The 21,570-nt window shown below is 43.1% G+C and overlaps 1 protein-coding gene across 2 annotated transcripts; it reads right to left on the bottom strand.

Annotated features, from left to right (window-relative positions):
* Positions 1–11,849: 11,849 nt before the first annotated feature.
* LOC135527130 (homeobox protein MSX-2-like) lies at positions 11,850–15,110 on the bottom strand. 2 transcript variants are annotated; one of them, XM_064955776.1, is made up of 3 exons: positions 14,862–15,110; positions 14,685–14,759; positions 11,850–13,138 (listed from the first exon to the last, which is right to left on the bottom strand). In XM_064955776.1, the coding sequence occupies exons 1-3, from the start codon at positions 15,022–15,024 to the stop codon at positions 12,678–12,680; spliced, it is 699 nt and encodes a 232-aa protein (XP_064811848.1). In that variant the 5' UTR covers positions 15,025–15,110; the 3' UTR covers positions 11,850–12,677. The 2 variants fall into 2 exon arrangements, with proteins under 2 accessions (XP_064811848.1, XP_064811847.1); XM_064955775.1 differs by having other exon boundaries at positions 14,685–15,110.
* Positions 15,111–21,570: the final 6,460 nt, after the last annotated feature.

Here is a 21,570-nt window from a genome sequence, read left to right as displayed (position 1 = left end):
AGTAGGGGTAGCCAGGTGAAAAGCATGGCCAGCCGTGGAAAACTGCTTATTGAAATTATCATTTATAGTGCCTTTATAGGTGGTGACAGAGTTTCCTATCCTCAGTGCAGTGGGAAGCTGGGTGGAGGTGTTCTTATTCTCCATGGACTTTACAGTGTCCCAGAACTATTTTGAGTTTGTGTTGCAGGAAGCAAATTTCTGCTTGAAAAAGCTAGCCTTGGCTTTTCTGTCTGTGTATATTGGTTTCTGACTTCCCTGAAAAGTTGCATATCATGGGGGCTGTTCGATGCTAATGCAGAACGCCATAGGATGTTTTTGTGTTGGTTAAGGGCAGTCAGGTTTGGAGAGAGCCAAGGGCTATATCTCTTTCTGGTTCTAAATTTCTTGAATGGGGCATGCTTATTTAAGATGGTGAGGAAGGCATTTTTTTTTAAATAACCAGGCATCCTCTACTGACGGGATGAGGTCAATATCCTTCCAGGATACCTGGGCCAGGTCGATTAGAAAGGCCTGCTCGCTGAAGTGTTTCAGGGCACTTTTGACAGTGATGAGTGGAGGTAGCTTCCCGACCTAGAATTAAGGGAGTTTCAAAGTTTATTCCAACTCACTAACACACTCACAGGTCACACAACATAACTGAATTAACTCTTCTGGCTTCTGGCTAGCTTCTGGCTAGCTTCTATTGAAGTATATGGGGTATGGGTCGAATACCTCTACGTAGGGGGTGGTCTGGAGGTGGGCTATTCCCCCTGTCCTTAATTGGGAAAGGCGTACTACTAGCGCCCGGCCTCGACAACATCCGGTGATATTGCAGAGCGCGAAATTCAAAATACAACATTTTTAATATTAAACATTCATGAAAATACAAGTGTTATTTATTTATTTTTTATTTTAACTTTATTTAACCAGGTAGCCTAGTTGAGAACAAGTTCTCATTTGCAACTCTGCAACCTGGCCAAGATAAAGCATAGCAGTGTGAACAGACAACACAGAGTTACACATGGAGTAAACAATAAACAAGTCAATAACACAGTAGAAAAAAAAGAGTCTATATACATTGTGTGCAAAAGGCATGAGGAGGTAGGCAAATAATTACAATTTTGCAGATTAACACTGGAGTGATAAATGATCAGATGGTCATGTACAGGTAGAGATATTGGTGTGCAAAAGAGCAGAAAAGTAAATAAATCAAAACAGTATGGGGATGAGGTAGGTAAAATTGGGTGGGCTATTTACCGATAAGACTATGTACAGCTGCAGCGATCGGTTAGCTGCTCAGATAGCAGATGTTTGAAGTTGGTGAGGGAGATAAAAGTCTCCAACTTCAGCGATTTCTGCAATTCGTTCCAGTCACAGGCAGCAGAGAACTGGAATGAAAGGCGGACAAATGAGGTGTTGGCTTTAGGGATGATCAGTTATACATTGCTTAAAAGCTTAACTTCTGGTTAATCCACTTTGTCAGATTTCAAAAAGGCTTTACGGCGAAAGCATACCATGTGATTATCTGAGGACAGCGCCCGCGTACAAAAGCATTAAAAACATTTTCCTACCAAGCAGAGGCATCACGAAAGTCAGAAATAGCGATAAATTAAATCACTTACCTTTGAAGATCTTCAGTTTGCAATCCAAAGGGTCCCAGCTACATCACAATTGGTCATTTTGTTCAAAAAAAATCCTTCTTTATGTCCCAAAAAGTCAGTTTAGTTGACACGCTTCATTCAATAATCCACCAGTTTCCCTCGTTCAAAATGCATACAAAATAAATTCCAAATGTTACCAATAAACTTCATCCAAACAAGTCAAACAACGTTTCTAATCAATCCTTGGGTACCCTAATATGTAAATAAACAATAACATTTAAGATGGAGAATAGTATGTTCATTACCGGAGATAAATAACGAAGTGTGCGCTCTCATCCACTTGCGTGATAACACTACAGCCAAAATGGGACCCACTTAGAAAAACTACAAATTCTAGTATTTTTCCAAAAACAAGCCTGAAACTCTTTCTAGAGACTGTTGACATCTACTGGAAGCCCTAGGAATTGCAATCTGTGAGGTATTCTATTGATTTCCCCATAGAAAGGCATTTTAAATGGTGTCACCTCCAAAAGAAAAATTCTGGATGGATTCTCCTCGGGTTTTCGCCTGGTATCAGTTCTATTATACTCACAGACATTATTTTAACGGTTTTGGAAACTTTAGAGTGTTTTCTATCCAATACTACATATCCTAGCTTCTGGGTCTGAATAAAAGGCAGTTTACTTTGGGCACCTCATTCATCCAAACTTCTGAATACTGCCCCCTAGCCAAAAAAGTTTTAAGTTGGAAAAATGTGTTATTTTTCAAATACCTGAAACAGTTTTTTTAATGCTATCTTGAGCCATAATCATTATACTTAATTATAATAATAATAATATGTACAGTACCAGTCAAAAGTTGACACACCTACTCCTTTAAGGGTTTGTCTTTATTTTTTACTATTTTCTACATCGTAGAATAATAGTGAAGACATAAAAACTATTAAATAACACATATGGAATCATGTAGTAACCCCCCTAAATTTTACAAATCAAAATATATTTGAGGTTTTAGATTCTTCAAAGTTGCCACCTTCATGAAGATTGCTTTTCCAACAGTATTGAAGGAGTTCCCACATATGCTGAGCACTTATTGGCTGCTTTTCCTTCACTTTACAGTCCAACTCATCCCAAACCATTTCAATTGGGTTGAGGTCAGGTGATTGTGGAGGCCAGGTCATCTGATACAGCACTCCATCACTCTCATTCTTGATCAAATAGCCCCTACACAGCCTGAAGATGTTTTTGTTCCTGTTGAAAAACAAACGATAGTCCCACTAAGCGCAAACCAGATGGGATGGTATATCACTGCAGAATGCTGTGGTAGCCATGCTGGTTAAGTGTGCCATGAATTCTAAATAAATCACTATAAGTGTCACCAGCAAAGCACCCCCACACCATCACACCTCCTCCTCCATGCTTCACGGTGGGAACCACACATGCGGAGATCATCCGTTCACCTACTCTGCATCTCACAAAGCCATGGCAGTTGGAACCCCAAATCTCAAATTTGGACTCATCAAACCAAAGGACAGATTTCCACTGGTCTAATGTCCATTGCTCGTGTTTCTTGGCCCAAGCAAGTATCTTCTTCTTATTGGTGTCCTTTAGTAGTGATTTCTTTGCAGCAATTCGACCATGAAGGCCTGATTCACGCAGTCTCCTCTGAACAGTTGATGTTGAGATGTGTCTGTTACTTGAACTCTGTGAAGTAGTTATTTGTGTTGCAATCTGAGCTGCAGTTAACTGTAATGAACTCATCCTTTGCAGCAGAGGTCACTCTGGGTCTTCCTTTCCTGTGGCAGTCCTCATGAGAGACAGTTTCATCATAGCGCTTGGTTTTTGCAACTGCACTTGAAGAAACACTTAAAGTTCTTGAAATGTTCTAGATTGACTGACCTTCATGTCTTAAAGTAATGGACTGTCATTTCTCTTATTTGAGCTGTTCTTGCTATAATATGGACTTGGTCTTTAACCAAATAGGGCGATCTTCTGTATACCACCCCTACCTTGTCTCAACAAAACTGATTGGCTCAAATGCATTAAGGAAGAAAAATCCACAAATAAACTTTTAACAAGACACACCTGTTAATTGAAATACAATCCAGGTGACAACCTCGTGAAGCTGGTTGAGAGCATGCCAAGAGTGTGCAAAGCTGTCAACAAGGCAAAGGGTGGCTTTGAAGAACCTCTAATATAACACTGATTTGTTTAACAACTTTTTGGGTTATTACATGATTCCATGTGTTATTTCATAGTTTTGATGTCTTCACTATTATTCTACAATGTAGAAAATAGTAAAAAAAAATAAAGAAAAACCCTTGAATGAGTAGGTTTGTCCAAACATTTGACTGGTACTGTATATTCATCTGCATATCTAAGCATACCTCATGAGCTGTTTGTATCCTCCTGACAGGTGGTTATTTTTTTACGAAATTAAAAATGCTTCTCTGCATCTCTGATAAAATCTGGGTAAAAGAACATAAAGGAATGTGAGTTTTATTCAGTACATTTAGTTATTGCTTGCTTTTGTATAGTCTATCAACCTTGCCAACAGGCATGTCAGCTAAGATTGTTAGACAAGCTAGATACTAACTTGTTTGTTAGCCTGAAATGGCTTCTTTGTATCTAGTTATGAGGTTGGGAGATCAGAAACCTATCTGGGCTAGCTAAAACCAGCCTTATACAATTACTATAGGTGGCTAGTAGTATTATACAGAAACAACAAATATATATTTTTGAAGCAGGACAAATCTGAAGGGGCACGTGCCCCTGTGCCCCATTTGGGGATTATGCCTCTGCCTCTTCTCATCCATTTCCTTTTATGTCCCATTTCATCATGCAGCTATACTGAGCTCCCTTGTGTAGATTGATCTTAAAATATGTGCTATTTCTTCTTGTATTCAATGGAATCTCTCTGCTTGGCTCCTGATTTCACACGGAGCCGCACATCAATCACACAGATTAGGAGGGTAGGGATTAATTCAGACTGGGGAATTTTCACAGCTAGAAGAGCCAGTTCAGGTGCTTTGTTGTGGTGAATGCAATGATCAGACTGGTTCCACCAGGCTAGTGAATGTGCAACACAGTCTCTATATTGCATTGTAAAATACAAAGACAGTAAATTACATTCATTCATGCTATTCCCTCAATCGACTGGTGATTGACAACCCTGTCTTGCACATTCTAGAAAGAAACAAGAGGCATCGACTGCAGTTCATTGTTCAGATATGTGGTAAAATAAAACTGGGATTATCATAAAGTCTGTGGGTTTCCATTACTGGAAAATGTTACACAGAATGGTACTAAAACTGTGACAACAACCACAGACTCGAATTCACTCAGACTCGAACTCACACAGCAAACAAATCAAGCTTCTGCGAAGGATAACAGAAAAGACAACACTCTAAAAGGGAAATCATGATTAGTAACTGAAAACACCTGTGTCCTTATACTCCCTAGGGCAGTCTTTGCTGTCCTCTGGTGACAGGGGGAACCATGACAACGAGTTGAAGACTAACAGATTATATCATAAATGTGAACAAGTATAAAAAGTCACATACTATGTATTTAGTATTTAAATATGTCCTAATCTGGTTCTCTTCTCTGCTCCTGGGTTCTCCCTCACCACATCACAGTTAAGCGTGTTGGATATTTATGTCTTCATACCCTATATACTGTCCAATCGTGGGATTTGTGTGATGCTCTATACTTGGCATCTATGTATTCCGGCCCTACTCTCCTTAAGTGGATTTTGGGCCTTTCTTTCGCCTGCTGAGTATGTCCGTCATTAACTGGATGTGCGTATGTCTTTTTAGTACATAATGTGGTCTGGGGCCTCATTTATAAACGTTGCATAGGCACAAAAGGCTTACACCACTTTCTAAACAAACTTTGGAATTTAGAATTATAAAAAAAAAACTAACTTGACGGTAGAATGTGCGGTCCTCCACGGACACTTTGACCCATACGTACGCACATGACCTTGCGAAATGAGAAACTGCGACTCCGATGGAAGGATGAATTTCGAGAAACGCTTTGAAATTGATACCATTGTGTAAAATAAATCGAAATATTACCTCACGTATTAGAGATGAATAGTTACCTGGAGTGCACACAAAAATAACACAAAAATGTAGGTTAAAACAAACGTAGATATCGGTTTTTGCAAAAGAACCCCTCAAATATGTTGTACAGTTTAATCGGGAATCATATTTATTTGGATCTGTAATTATTAAACAATACTTGCATGTTATGAAATGTATTCTCATAAATAATAAGGTGAACAGTACGACAAATGACGTTTAAACTGATGCAGTTTTCGATGCCTCAGTCGGGCAGATACGAGCGCACAGTTTCATATATTGTTATCACATGTTCGTTGCGCAGAACTGTCAATGTGATAATGGCCCTGCCACTGTTAGTTACAATCAGGGTAATTACCACACCTGAAGGTGTTACGCAATTGGGTAGCTTTTACAATCAAACGTGTGGGTATAAAAAGGCATGAAATTATAATACGTAATGACGCGCAATGGTTGCTTTGGCTCTGTTGGAAGACTTGACAAATGGGAGAATTCGGAGAGCGAGACTTTTCAGAGACCAGCTAGATTTACTGGGCGATGATGAGTGGCTTATGAGCCGGTTCCAATTACCAAGAGTTGTTCTCTTGGATCTCTGTGCTGTAGTGGGCCCAGCATTATAGAGAAACACCCGCAGAAACCAAGCCGTGCCAGTACCACTTCAACTCCTTGGCAACCTCGTTAATAGCGTCGATGGTGTCTCTTTGCGTTTGCAGGACTGCATCTGTGAGGACATGGCCGCTGGAGGGTTGTGATGCATGAGGTGCAGTGGAGACGCCGGGGCTGGGCGCACTCAGCGCCTGCGCAACTGCAGCACCACCGACCCCGCTGGAAAACTCAGCGACTAAAAACAATAGACAATGTCAATTGTTTGTAAATGCTTAAACAACTTGAATGCATTGGGTTTACTATTTTCAAACGAGGGAATACTAATTACATACCTGGAATATCTGGTGCGTATTGCATGTCCGTGTCCACGTCACTACTCCACACTGGAGGGAATCCCTTATAACGATAAGTCGCTCATCAAGAGGGTTGAACTCCGGTGCCCCCTTTTCCCCCGCCCGTGGCACAAACACTTGGTCTTTGTAAGCCTATGCGCCTTTTAGCCTGCACTTATGTCGGGCCAGGTCGTTCTTATTTCTGAGGGTCCGACCTTCTGAGACAGCAGCATTCACAGCGTCCGCACATGCTGCCACTCGCCTTTTAGGTATTTGTAATGCCCACACTGTGTCCACCAAACAAATGTTTTCTTGCTCCAACAACTTCCATCTCACACTGGGTGAAATTTCTTTAGCCTTTCTGGCGGGATATTGTTAGTATTGCGTCAATTCGAATCTGGTATCAGGATAAATATGACAATGAGTCGCCGATTGTATACTATGTATTTTTTTCATTAGCGAAGCAATAAGTGGTAAATGCAATTTTCGTATATACGGGCTCTCTGTCCCACCTTGCAGGGCAAAACAGAGAACTGACTTGTTCCTGACAAAGATATTATAATATACCCTGATGACAGTAGTAGTTCCGGCTTCTGAGCCGGCCTGTCAGAGTAGGGACTGGGCGTGGTTTAAACTTGCTCAGCCTATTGCAGGCGCTCAGGCGGGTCCCCGCCTCTTGGCGCTTCTGTTGATAGATGTACAGTGCCTTGCGAAAGTATTCGGCCCCCTTGAACTTTGCGACCTTTTGCCACATTTCAGGCTTCAAACATAAAGATATAAAACTGTATTTTTTTTGTGAAGAATCAACAACAAGTGGGACACAATCATGAAGTGGAACGACATTTATTGGATATTTCAAACTTTTTTAGCAAATCAGAAACTGAAAAATTGGGCGTGCAAAATTATTCAGCCCCCTTAAGTTAATACTTTGTATCGCCACCTTTTGCTGCGATTACAGCTGTAAGTCGCTCGGGGTATGTCTCTATCAGTTTTGCACATCGAGAGACTGAAATTTTTTCCCATTCCTCCTTGCAAAACAGCTCAAGCTCAGTGAGGATGGATGGAGAGCATTTGTGAACAGCAGTTTTCAGTTCTTTCCACAGATTCTTGATTGGATTCAGGTCTGGACTTTGACTTGGCCATTCTAACACCAGGATATGTTTATTTTTGAACCATTCCATTGTAGATTTTGCTTTATGTTTAGGATCATTGTCTTGTTGGAAGACAAATCTCCGTCCCACTCTCAGGTCTTTTGAAGACTCCATCAGGTTTTCTTCCAGAATGGTCCTGTATTTGGCTCCATCCATCTTCCCATCAATTTTAACCATCTTCCCTGTCCCTGCTGAAGAAAAGCAGGCCCAAACCATGATGCTGCCACCACCATGTTTGACAGTGGGGATGGTGTGGTCAGGGTGATGAGCTGTGTTGCTTTTACGCCAAACATTACGTTTTGCATTGTTGCCAAAAAGTTTAATCTGACCAGAGCACCTTCTTCCACATGTTTGGTGTGTCTCCCAGGTGGCTTGTGGCAAACTTTAAACAACACTTTTTATGGATATCTTTAAGAAATGGCTTTCTTCTTGCCACTCTTCCATAAAGGCCAGATTTGTGCAATATACGACTGATTGTTGTCCTATGGACAGAGTCTCCCACCTCAGCTGTAGATCTCTGCAGTTCATCCAGAGTGATCATGGGCCTCTTGGCTGCATCTCTGATCAGTCTTCTCCTTGTATGAGCTGAAAGTTTAGAGGGACGGCCAGGTCTTGGTAGATTTGCAGTGGACTGAAACTCCTTCCATTTCAATATTATCGCTTGCACAGTGCTCCTTGGGATGTTTATAGCTTGGGAAATCTTTTTGTATCCAAATCCGGCTTTAAACTTCTTCACAACAGTATCTCGGACCTGCCTGGTGTGTTCCTTGTTCTTCATGATGCTCTCTGCGCTTTTAACGGACCTCTGAGACTATCACAGTGCAGCTGCATTTATACGGAGACTTGATTACACACAGGTGGATTGTATTTTTCATCATTAGTCATTTAGGTCAACATTGGATCATTCAGAGATCCTCACTGAACTTCTGGAAAGAGTTTGCTGCACTGAAAGTAAAGGGGCTGAATAATTTTGCATGCCCAATTTTTCCATTTTTGATTTGTTAAAAAAGTTTGAAATATCCAATAAATGTCGTTCCACTTCATGATATAAATTTTATATCTTTATGTTTGAAACCTGAAATGTGGAAAAATGTCGCAAAGTTCAAGGGGTCCGAATACTTTCGCAAGGCACTGTAACTGTTGCTATGAAGAACATCCATGCGCTCATGCTCAATACCGTTATCTCGCACATGGCTCCTGTTATCTAACAAGACACCCCGCTCTGAATGCGCCTCCCCCCAACTCATTGAACAGTTCCTGTCTTCATGCTACTCTGTGTTTTTCCATCATGAGAAAGGCCCATGGCCCTGAGACTGTTAACAATGTTTCAAGTCAGCTATGTTGCATAACACATACATACATCCACACAAGCCAACAGCAGATAATATTCAATCATATATATGGTAATGGCTATAATATAAAACACAGAAACCTCAAAATATGCAGGCCAGTATGGATAAATATTAATTGAGGGCGTTTCACTGCCTATTTATGGGCGTTAAAATGGTGCGACAAGACGTTCGCTCACGTGCACCAAATTTCGAGTTGATTGTGATTTATAAAGAGAAACCGTCGTGAGACGTGCGTGCGCACTGTGTTATAAATCAGAATATTTTTGTACATATGGGAATCCTCCGCACTGCTTTATGAGGTCCCTGGTCCTACTCTCCATTTGAGGATTTTGAAACCGATTTGATGTCAGTCAGAGGATTTTGAAGCAGAAAACCAGGTCTGTATTCTCCAGCATGACTAGAAAGCAGAGGATGTGTCCCAAATGACACCCTATACCCTATGTACATGCCCCTATACCCCATGTACACACGCCCCTGTACCCTACGTACACGCCCTATACCGTACGGAAACACCCCGATACTCTACGTACACGCCCCTGTACCCTACATACACGCCCCTATATCCAATGTATACACCCCTATCCCCTACGCATACACCCCTATAGCCTTTGTATACACCCCTATAGCCTTTGTATACACCCCTATACCCTATGTATACACCCCTATACCCTATGTACACGCCTCTATACCCTATGTACATACCCCTATATCCAGAGGCTGTTGGTCTCATCTATCGAGGGGATCTGTCTGGGCATGGTCTACTGGGTTGTGGTAGCACAGGACAGAGACTGTGTATGTGTGTGACATGTCAGACTATGTCAGTCAGCTGTGACTGTGCTAGCTGAGCTGAATCACATGGTCCATTGCCCCTGGCATCTTTCTGATGACGCACACACACACACATATACATATATATGCATATACATATATATACACATAAATATACACACACATATATACACACACACACACACACACACACACACACACACACACACACACACTAAAATGAGGTCTTCAATTTCATTTCAAAGATAACTGACAAGGGAGATGAGCTTGTACAGGAAGACATACAGAGAGAGCCTAGTTGGGGACTTACTGTGCTGAACCAACTTCAAAAAGGGGACATTTCTACATCTAGTGGATGTTGGTAATACTGCAGGACACCAAATGTAGACAGAAATGTACGTTCTCACGTCTTGTCGAATAAGGCAAATTATTTTCAAACAAAACATAGTTTCACTATATATTCCAGTTCTATCAGTTACTCAGTGTACCATACAGTGGGAATGAGAATGTGTGTGTGTGTGTGTGCCAGTAGACTGCTAAGTAAGGAAATGAGAATCAACCCACTCATATAATATCCCTCAACTCCTTATCACTAAACACACACATCATTTCACACAGCATTGGACTCAGAATCATAGGATAAGCGCAACTAGAAATGGGCTTGATTGAAATAGAGCTCGGCATTTAGCACAGTTACAGAGTTCAGGAAGAGCGAGAGAGAGAGTTAATGAAAGGTCTACAGTTTGTGGATGGACACAGTCAAACTCAATGCATAGAGCTGAGTCTCTGTGCTGCGAGGAGATATGGAACACATGCCAACAATCAAGTCAATGTGAGAAGTGTTATTTGCAGAAAATGTGCAATTTTCTTGTGAATATAATTATGTGTTTAAAGTCAATTGGGCGATGAAAATATGAGTCCCAGGATAAAAGCACCACTTTACCTTGCCACCCAGTTGACCCCACACACACACAGACTCAAACACACAACCTGACCCCAGATCTGTTTTTACCTCTAGTCAGACTGCAGTTAAGGCACATGCAGATCTGGCAACAGGCTTCCGAAGATATTCATACTGCTTTAGCAATAACCTGGGTCGTATTCACTTGGCAACAAATGGAAGTCAACAGACTGAAACAGGGAGGGACTACCTGAACTTTTCCAATAAGAAAGGTTTGTTTTCTGTTGCAAAGCATTTCTCTACGGTTTGCATTTACGAACACAACCCAGGGCGGTTCAGTAAGACCCTGAGCATTTAGCTACACATTCTTCAGTTTAAGGACATTAAAGGGATTAGGGGTTAAATACCAGATGATTGGTCTAATGTGTTATGGTTCCTCGTGTAATGACATGGCTCATTTCTTCTAAAACGGTCAGCCTGAGGGGGTGGGGGGGGGCGACTTCAAAGTTCCCAAACATTATTACAGTATAATATAATATTATAGTTTAACATATATATAGCTATTAGTTCACCTAACTGGTTTAATATATATAGCTATTAGTTCACCTAACTGGTTTAATATATATAGCTATTAGCTAACCTAGCTGGTTAAATCTACCTCCCCCACTAAAGCTTAAGCCTAATTTACACCTGGCCCTGACATGCGTCCTTTGTTCTGATCTCGTCCATATTCTGATTGTGCCCACATTTTCAGACTTTGTCTACACGTGGTATTAAAATGTTTTTCTTATCCGTCCACTGTGTCCGGACTCAGAATCCAAGGTGAATTAGCCTATACTACACGTTTTAAAGCTCCATGTACAAAGTTAAAGGTCGGATCAAACAATCACATCGATACATGATTAAACAATCCACTTGCATATGAAATTCTGTCGAATTTAAGCAATTCATTCTTTGTATTTACCAGACGTAGAAGCATAATCATGACTAAAATACATACTGTAACTATAAGAAGATAAGGTGACAACAAATAAAAAGACTAGATACTCAGCAAATAACAATATTTATATTCAACATCAGACCACAAACTATTTACACTTGTAGATACACTTCATAAAATATATATTGTAAACTGGGTGGTTCGAGCCCTGAATCCTGATTGGCTGACAGCCGTGGTATATCAGACATTAAACCATGTGTATGACAAAATATTTATTTTTACTGCTTTTTACATTTATTTTAACTAATTACATTGGTAACCAGTTTATAAAAGCAATAAGGAACCTCAGGGATTTGTGATATATGGCCAATATACCACAACTAAGGGCTGTGTCCAGGCACTCTGTGTTGCATCGTGCTTAAGAATGACCCTAAACCAAGGAATATTGGCCATATAGCACACCCCTTTGACTCTTACTGCTTACTTATATTACATTTATTCAATAAATGTTGTCCTATATGTATATCACAAATATGAAAGAATAAAAATAACCTTTCCCAAAGACAGGAACAGAGACATCAATAATACTGTTATAGAGATAATCTGGCATTTACGGAGTGATCAGACAAACGGGAGAACCAGATCAATATCCTTCGGGAACGATCCAACTAGCTTTGGCAAATACAGCACAGGTCAGGAGGTCAGGGCTATATAATAAATGAACAATTACCCTGCAATGATCCTTGTACTATGGGTGTTCTGATGCGCTAGTCACTTCCGTAACAAACCAGGGAACACAAGATACCATATAACAATGTACACTTCCTCTTGAATATATCAAAGTAAGTCCAGCACACTATATTCAAAGCACCCCTGAGAGTTAGGGTACGATTTAATATCTTGTTGTAAGGTTCGTCGCACGCACGCACGCACACACACATCTCAAGACAGGTGGAGGAGTCCGTACCCTACAGGTGAGGTGTACACCCCCAGATGTGGTACTGTTGTTAACAGAGTGGTACGTCTGAAGGGGTACCCCTGTCCTCCGCACACCCCTGAGACCCCCCCACCCAGACCCTCCAGACTGACACAAAGGGGGAACGGCAGCGAGGAGAACCCCGGGGGATAGAACCCCGGCTTGGATCCAACACCTGCAGCGGAAATCTTGAGTTTTTCCACATCTGCCTCCTGCAGTCTCTTGGCTTTAGCCCGTCGGTTCTGGAACCAGATCTTGACCTGGGTCTCTGAGAGGGACAGGGAGGAGGAGAACTCAGCCCGCTCAGCGATGGACAGGTACTGTTTATGATGGAACTTCCTCTCCAGGGACAGGAGCTGGGAGGTGGTGAATGGGGTCCGGGGCTTCCTGTTGGTCTTGTGTTTCCTCAAGGAGGGATTGACCTGGTCTGGAGGGAGGGGGGGGGGGGGGTGAGGGGGGGGAGGGAGGGAGGGAGGGGGGGGGAGGGAGGGAGGGAGGGGGGGGGGGGGGGAGGGAGGGGGGGGGGAGTGAGGGGGGAGGGAGGGAGGGGGGGGAGGAGGGGGGAGGGAGGGAGGGAGGGGGGGAGGAGGGGGGAGGGAGGGAGGGAGGGGGGGGGGGGGGGGGGGAGGGAGGGAGGGAGGGGGGTGGGGGGGGGGAGGGAGGGAGGGGGGGGGGGGGGGGGGGGGGGGGGGGGGGGGGGGGGGGGGGGGGAGGGGGGGGGGGGGGGGAGGGAGGGAGGGGGGGGGGGGGGGGGGGGAGGGGGGGGAGTGAGGGGGGGGAGTGAGGGGGGGGAGGGAGGGAGGGAGGGGGGAGTGAGGGGGGAGGGAGGGAGGGAGGGGGGGGGGAGGGAGGGAGGGGGGAGGGGGGGAGGGAGGGAGGGGGAGGGGGGGAGGGGGGGAGGGAGGGAGGGGGGGGAGTGAGGGGGAGTGAGGGGGGAGGGAGGGGGGGGAGTGAGGGGGGGAGGGAGGGAGGGGGGGGGGAGGGAGGGGGGGGGAGGGAGGGGGGAGGGAGGGAGGGGGGGAGTGAGGGGGGGAGGGAAAGAGGGAGGGAGGGAGGGAAAGAGGGAGGGAGAGAGGGATGTCTCAGTAAAGGCGTAATGAGTGTTTGTGGTATTTGTCAACACCCAATAGCCTGAACATGTCATTAATATACAAAAAGAGAACATTAATCAAAATACACTGAGTGTACAAACATTAAGAACACCTGCTCTTTCCATGACATAGACTGACGAGCTGAAAGCTATGATCACTTATTGATGTCACTTGTTAAATCCACTTCAAATCAGTGTAGATGAAGGGGAGGAGACATGTTTAAAGAAGGATGTTTAAGCCTGGAGACAATTGGGACATGGTTGGGTATGTGTGATATTCAGAGGGTGAAAGGGAAAGACAAAATATGTAAGTGTCATTGAACAGGGTGTGGTAGTAGGTGCCAGGTGCACTGGCTTGTGCCAAGAACTGCAATGCTGCTAGTTTTTCATGCTCAACATTTTCCTGTGTGATCAAGAATGGTCCACCACCCAAATGACATCCAGCCAACACAAAAGCATTGCTGTCAACATGGGCCAGCATCCCTGTGGAACGCTTCTATACCTTGTAGAGTCCATGGCCTGACGAATTGTGGCTGTTCTGAGTGGGGCAAAACAAGGGGGTGCAACTCAATATTAGGAATGTGTTCCTAATGTTCTGTATACTTACTGTACATACACAAATACATGAATTATGCCTTCTCCCCTGATGATATGCAGTATATTGAATGATATTGATCTGTAGATGAAATGGTATAAAACTACTGCACACTAAGACTTTTCCAATTCTATTTCAAAGTGATCTTATTTCCACATAGGCTACAACTTTAAAATAGAGTAGAAAACATAAATAACGGATACTTCCCAATAGATCAGCATGGGACAAAAATATACCAGGCCGTAGGCTATTCAATAACTCTTCTACAGTATAAGGTTGAGCACTTACTGAGCGCTGGAGACAACCTGCACCGCGGTGATATCCATGACGCACAGTCCCCTGGTTCCGACGTCTCTGATTTAACTGGCGAAGAAGACGGGGCAAAATTGTGAATAAAGTATTCTGGACGAGACGGCTGTCTGGACACCGATATAGAGTAATTCCCCAGGGGAGAGATTATCGTACCGCTGCCGCGTCTCCCTCCTTCGCTATGAGTCCTGTCCAACATGATCGCTTCCACACTGAAAGGTAAAGGTGATAAAGGTGTTTTGCGCTCCTTCAACTGCCTCCGTGGATGAGTGTCCTCATAGGTTGAAAAGCCATCTTTCGAATCTACTGGAGAATCCATGCTTCAAGTAAACAACAACATGCGCATCTCAACTGTTTTCCGCGGAGTCAACAACAATTTATCAAGCTCTGAAGTCTGTGTCTACTCTAAACTCATGAGAACGCTTGTTTAAAGTACTGGGACTTTCAACCAATTAAAACCCTGAAAAAATTGGAGAGGCGGAAGGAGACTTGTGATTGGCCTGTGAGTTTGGGGGATTTGGGTGTGGTCCTGGGGGGTCTTGAGGTTAAAGAGACCCTCGAGACACACTCCACTCCGCGTAAACACTAGGCCGGGTAAAAACGGCTAATTTACCGTTAACTGCGTGAGAAGGAGGATGTGGAGGGAAAATATCTAATAACTAGTTCATGCTTCATTCCCTCAATGAAGGCTATTCCTCCAAATATGTAGATTAGGCCTGCCTAACCCCATTTTCCCATAATTAATGATATTATTTATATTTTAAGAATTAATATAATAAATAATATGCTACATTCAACAAATGAAGGACATGAATCAATGATGAAAAATAGCCCATTGCCTTAGAAGTGAAAATAAAAAATACTCTTTCAGTGCAGTAAATAGACAGCAGGTTGGCTGACATCACGAAAATGATGCACAGCATCCATGGGGGGCTGAAAGCCTGTGCTGTTATGTAATGAACCCGCCAGAAACAATGACAGAAAGCTGCCATAAGGAGGAGTCGAAGTTGACTCGTTTCAGCTTGTACGTACGAACGTAAGGACGGAGACAGATCCACAGACCACGCCCGATTTCAATCATGGGAGTGTTTTTGCCAGGGTCAGCCCTGTGCTATCTCACTTGCAGACAAGTCCAGTGCTGCTGATATGGAGCTGATTGTAGTGATATATTAGAGCTTGAGCCCCTGTCCTACTACTGTACCTCCCTCTCTGCTATTAGCTTAATGTGTGTGTGTATAGGACTATGTGTCATCATAACTTGTCTCTGGGCGTCGGTCGCTGGCAGGAAGATAAAAGTGGATCAGAGAAACAACTTAAGTGTTGTGTTACCACTTCAACACAGTCAAAGGACACATCTCTGGCTCTGTGGAGCCCTGAGTCTCTCTACTCATGTTGAAACTCGCTATGACCTTAAACATCACTTTGGTAGTCAATCACATTGGTAATCAATAAAAATTATGTCAGTCAACCAGGGTCCCAAATGGCACCCTATTCCCTCTGCAGTGCATTACTTGCCCGATTGCAGGTTAGTAAATGACTGTCATTACATTGTTGTAATTAACACCTTGTAATTAGGCGTGTGGAATCCGTCTCCTTTGAGCAGTATTTTTATAAGGGTAATGAAGGTAAATTACTGCCTTCCTGAGGTGTGTGGCGCCCGCTCACATTTGCCTCAGTCTATCATCACTTAGACTGAGCAGCGCTGTCAGGTTAGGGTGTGTGTGACTGTATAAAGTACCTGTAGGGCTGTGCATATGAAGAAACAGTAGATATACCAGTACAGAATAATAATAGTAATAATAATAATAAATATCATCTTCCAAGACAAAGCATCTCTGTCCTGTAGAGATCATGGATGCTATTCAAACAAAAGCATTATCAGGAAAACATAGAAATGATGCGTGGCCGCGCTCACACACACACACACACAAGCACGCATGCACGCATGCACAAACAAACACACACACACACACAAACAAACAAACACACACACACACGCACGCACGCACACACGCACGCACGCACGCACGCACGCACACACACACAGATTCATAAAGGCCTAATGACGTAGAGGGGGGGAGGGGCTGACACCACCACACTAATCCTCAACTGATTACAGAGCACAGCCCAGACACACTGGAGGCACTTAAATAATGCCTGTGTGTGTGTGTGTGTGTGTGTGTGTGTGTGTGTGTGTGTGTGTGTGTGTGTGTGTGTGTGTGTGTGTGTGTGTGTGCGTGTGCGTGTGTTTACAGCAACACCAGCCACAGCCTCATGGAAACACATGCAAATCAATTAAGGGTCTCTCATCCCTGCGGTTTCCCACTGTGATCTGTGTTTGTGTACGTGTGTGTTTGTGTAGGTGTGTGTGTCATAGTTTAGCTGGGTCAGGAGGAATAAGAGGAAGCGTATTCATGCCTCCAAGATAATTATAGTAGTTTAATGAGAAGAGGCAATTAGCTGGAAAGGCAGTGAAGGAGAGAGAAGAGCGTTAGGTTTATATCAGAGCACAAGAAAAGTTCACTGATGTTGACATCCTTAGATTCCACCCATTAGTCATCTCCTCTCCTCTCTTCCCTTCTTCTCTCCTCTTTCCTCTCCTCTCCTCTGATTCCTATCCCTGGTTAATTAAGGGGGCAGAGTGGCCACACCAAGCCCAGCAGGGGTCTCTCTGATTGGGGGTAGACACTGTCCCCTCCTCCCTGACTCTACAGATAGACAGACGGCCAGCCGTAAGGAAATGTGTTCACATCTCTCTGGTCTCTCTGGTTGTCCACCTAAAGGTCAGTGTGCCAGGAGTCCAGCGTGAGCTTTGAGCTCCAGACCACTACAACCCTCAGTCCCATTGATTAGATATCATACAAGTAGCACTGCCACACACACACACACACACACACACACACACACACACACACACACACACACACACACACACACACACACACACACACACACACACACACACACACACACACACACACACACACACACACACACACACACACACACACACACACACACACACACACACACACAGAGCCTCCTGTTGGTTCCGCATTTCTGAGTTAAGCTGGGGTATCTTTAGCCATTAGGAAACTAAAATACATGGTTTCCTAGACGTAGAGACCAGGGGGAAGGAATGGCTATGGGGCGTAGACTAGCAGCTTTTCTCGGTCTCCTCTTTAACAATGCAATTCTGTTTGAATGGTGTTTTCTGCTCAACAATATTTGATCCTAATTGCTTCAGGATAGACCCTGGTCTAATCTACCCCAGAAGCTAGACTGAGGTCACAATAGGTTGTCTCTTATTCTAGAGTTAGTGCAACTCTCCTGCCACCTTCTGGTTTGGAGTTTTTTTAACATGCTTGAGAGGCTGACGACTTCAAGGTCTTGGCTGTGTGAACACAAACAAGATTGACTGCCGACACTCTGTTCAGAGGTGCTAAGTACTCTTGTCATATATTTGACAATCCTACCAGTGTGTCTGAGCTATGGATTAGAATCCTTGAGGAAAACCAGAAGGTAGCTACAGGCCGAAGCTACTGGAAGACTGATGTCTACAGACTGGTAACCAAGACAACCCTTATTACAGCTGTCAACCCTAAGGAGGGTTAATAGTTAGAAGAGTCTCTTCTGAAAGTACATGGTGTTCTGACTGTTTCAGAGACCTCTTAGTAATAACAGGTCTGGAGACAGGTTAAAACAGGCAAATCACTGAGTTGAACAACCTATTCTAAACAGACTGACCCACACTGTCTCTCTCACTGTGTCTGGAAGGATATTTTCCAGACTTCAACGGACAATATAATCTTAGCCTAATTTTTTATTCGGTACCTGTCAAACTGCGTCCACAGAAAAGGGTTTGATGACAAAAGTCAAAATAAACTTCAAGTTAACTTAAACCACATTTTGATTTAATTATAAGTATAGTTTAGATCTAGGATTTAATTATAAAAACAACAGTGAAAATAGTTATTTCCTAAGTAGAAATGAACTGGGAAAGCCAGTGCTTTCTGGTTAATTTAGGGCACACAGGGCTTGCATTATCAAATGGCACCCTATTCCCTACACAGCGCTCTGGTCAAAAGTAGTGCACTATGTAGGGAATAGGGTGCCATTTGATATTGTTATAACATAACCTCCACCACTCCCTAAAGGCAATTTTCTTTCTAGAGCACAGTGAATAAACACACAGTTTAAAATGCTCTCACAGTACAGTCGAGTACATAAGACGTGTGGGTCTGTGTCTACATTAAACATCCATGTTCTTGTCCTTTGGTCCCCTTGATTCTAAATGACCAAATTGCAGTGACCACTGGTTCCTAATCACAATAAATGTCTGAATTGTAACCACTTTCCAGGGAAGAATTTATAGTGGGTTTAGTTTTGCTGGTACATTTTCCCACTGTTTGCTTACTACTCCAACTCATCAATATAACCCCAGGGGCCCTAAAACAGCTGGAACCACAACTCTGGCTCAGCACTGTCAACACAATCAGACCTCATTAAGGAGGTAAAAATAGGATTACTTGTAAGCATGTCAGAGAAATTATAGTGTTTGGACAATGCAGGACATTATGGTTGCCCAGTATAAAGTCATGCTTGTGTAATAACTGTCTTGGGAAGAAGGTGAGGACCAATGCGCAGCAAGTGTCCATTTTAGTTTATTAAAAAACTGAACACTGACTAACAAACAAAACAAAGAAACAACCGAAACAGTTCTGTCTGGTGCAGACACACAAAGACTGAAAATAACCACCCACAAAAAAACAATGGAAAACAGGCTACCTAAATATGGTTCTCAATCAGGGACAACGATTGACAGCTGCCTCTGATTGAGAACCATACCAGGCCAAACACAGAAATAGAAAATCATAGACAAACTAACATAGACAACACACCCAACTCACGCCCTCACCATACTAAAACAAAAGACAAAACAAAGGAACGAAGGTCAGAACGTGACAGCTTGTATTGGGTTGTTGTTTCTAACTGTAAGAGATTTCCTCCTCTTCTTCCGAAGAGGAGAGGCGAAAAGGATCAGAGGACCAATATGCGGCGTGGTAAGTGTCCATGGTTCCTTTTAATACGTAAATGTACACATGAACAACTGAATACAAAAACAAGACATGTGAAACAGTCCTATCTAGTGCAGAGACAGGAACAATCACCCACAAACACACAGTGAAACCCAGGCTACCTAAGTATAATTCTCAATCAGAGACAACTAATGACACCTGCCTCTGATTGAGAACCAAACTAGGCCGAAACATAGAAATACCCAAATCATAGAAAAACAAACATAGACTGCCCACCCCAACTCACGCCCTGACCATACTTTAATAATGACACAACAAAAGAAATAAAGGTCAGAACGTGACACTAACTCCCTCAGACTTACTGTATTATAGCTTTACAGGGCAGTCAACAACTCCTAAAACCTGACCAAGCAACAAAAAAAGACTAAAACCTGACCAAGCAACAAAAAAAGACTAAAACCTGACCAAGCTACAAAAACAGATCCAATTTCAGGAAAACAGCTGATTTGTATGGTATGTTATTAAAAAAAATGTTTTTAACCAATTCTAAAGACACAACATTTAAAGGACAACAGCTCTGCTTTTAAAATATTGAGTGCGTCTGATCTTTTTGCAAATTCTGGCAGTTTAAATGTCAAATAGCCTATGGTAACATCCAAAATATAATTTATCTTCAGTCAGACTAGCAAAATCAAACCAACACACACACACACACACACACACACACACACACACACACACACACACACACACACACACACACACACACACACACACACACACACACACACACACACACACACACGCACGCACACACACACACACACACACACACACACCTCATGACATAACACCTTGACAAGATTTAATTGTCCATCAGACTAAAATAACTCAATACCTCTTCCATCTCCTTAATCAACCAGTTTGAAGCATGTCATTAGCATATACAGTATGGTAGAAGTACCCTACATGTATACAGTATGTGTGAGAAGATCTGCAGAGAATGTATGCTATTCACTATGCAGTGTGTTCTCCAGCAAAAGTAATGACAGAGAGGATGCATCCCCTTATAGGGGACCATTGAGTTGGGACACAGGGTTGAGTATAGGGTTGAGTTGGGACACAAGTAATGACAGTTTGTGTTTTTCCTGTTTCTCTAAATACAGCAACACAGCTCAGTTAATCCTGGCGTAACGCGTCTTCTCCACTACTTTTGACCAGGGCCCATAGGGTCCACTCTATAGAGGATATAGGCCATTTGGGATGCACCCTTTCTCCCTCCCTCGCTCTCTAAGGTGCCTGAGTAGACTTGAAGGGAAAAACACACCTTTGGGGATGCACATGTTTTCAAACCAGTTCATTTCAATAAAGCCCTCATCAAACATAATGAATAAGGTCAAATTAGCATAAAAAAGTTCTATATTAATCTCCCGAGTGGGGTAGCATTCTAAGGCACTGCATTTCAGTGCTGGAAGCGTCACTACAGACCTTGGTTTGATTCCAGGCTGTATCACAACCGGCTGTGATTGGGAGTCCCATAGGGTGGCACACAATTGGCCCAGCATTGTGCGGGTTAGGGTTTGGCCGGGGTAGGTCGTCATTGTAAATAAGAATTTGTTCTTAACTGACTTGCCTCGTTAAATAAAGGTTCAATAAAAAATGTTTTGCAGAAAGGTAGTGGAAGATGGGTTGGACCGGAGGTACTTGCATGTTCTGACAACAGAACATGATCTCAATAAGACGTAGTCTTGGTGTCAGACTGGAAAGAAAAATAGACACGAAAGAAAATCTAATTGTTGACCATAACCTTAAATACCAGAGACGCT

This window comes from Oncorhynchus masou, chromosome 32 (assembly GCF_036934945.1).
Source record: "Oncorhynchus masou masou isolate Uvic2021 chromosome 32, UVic_Omas_1.1, whole genome shotgun sequence".
Taxonomy (NCBI): Eukaryota; Metazoa; Chordata; class Actinopteri; order Salmoniformes; family Salmonidae; genus Oncorhynchus; species Oncorhynchus masou.
Note: the sequence above shows the minus strand (reverse complement) of the source record. Positions and strands in the feature narration are given on the sequence as shown.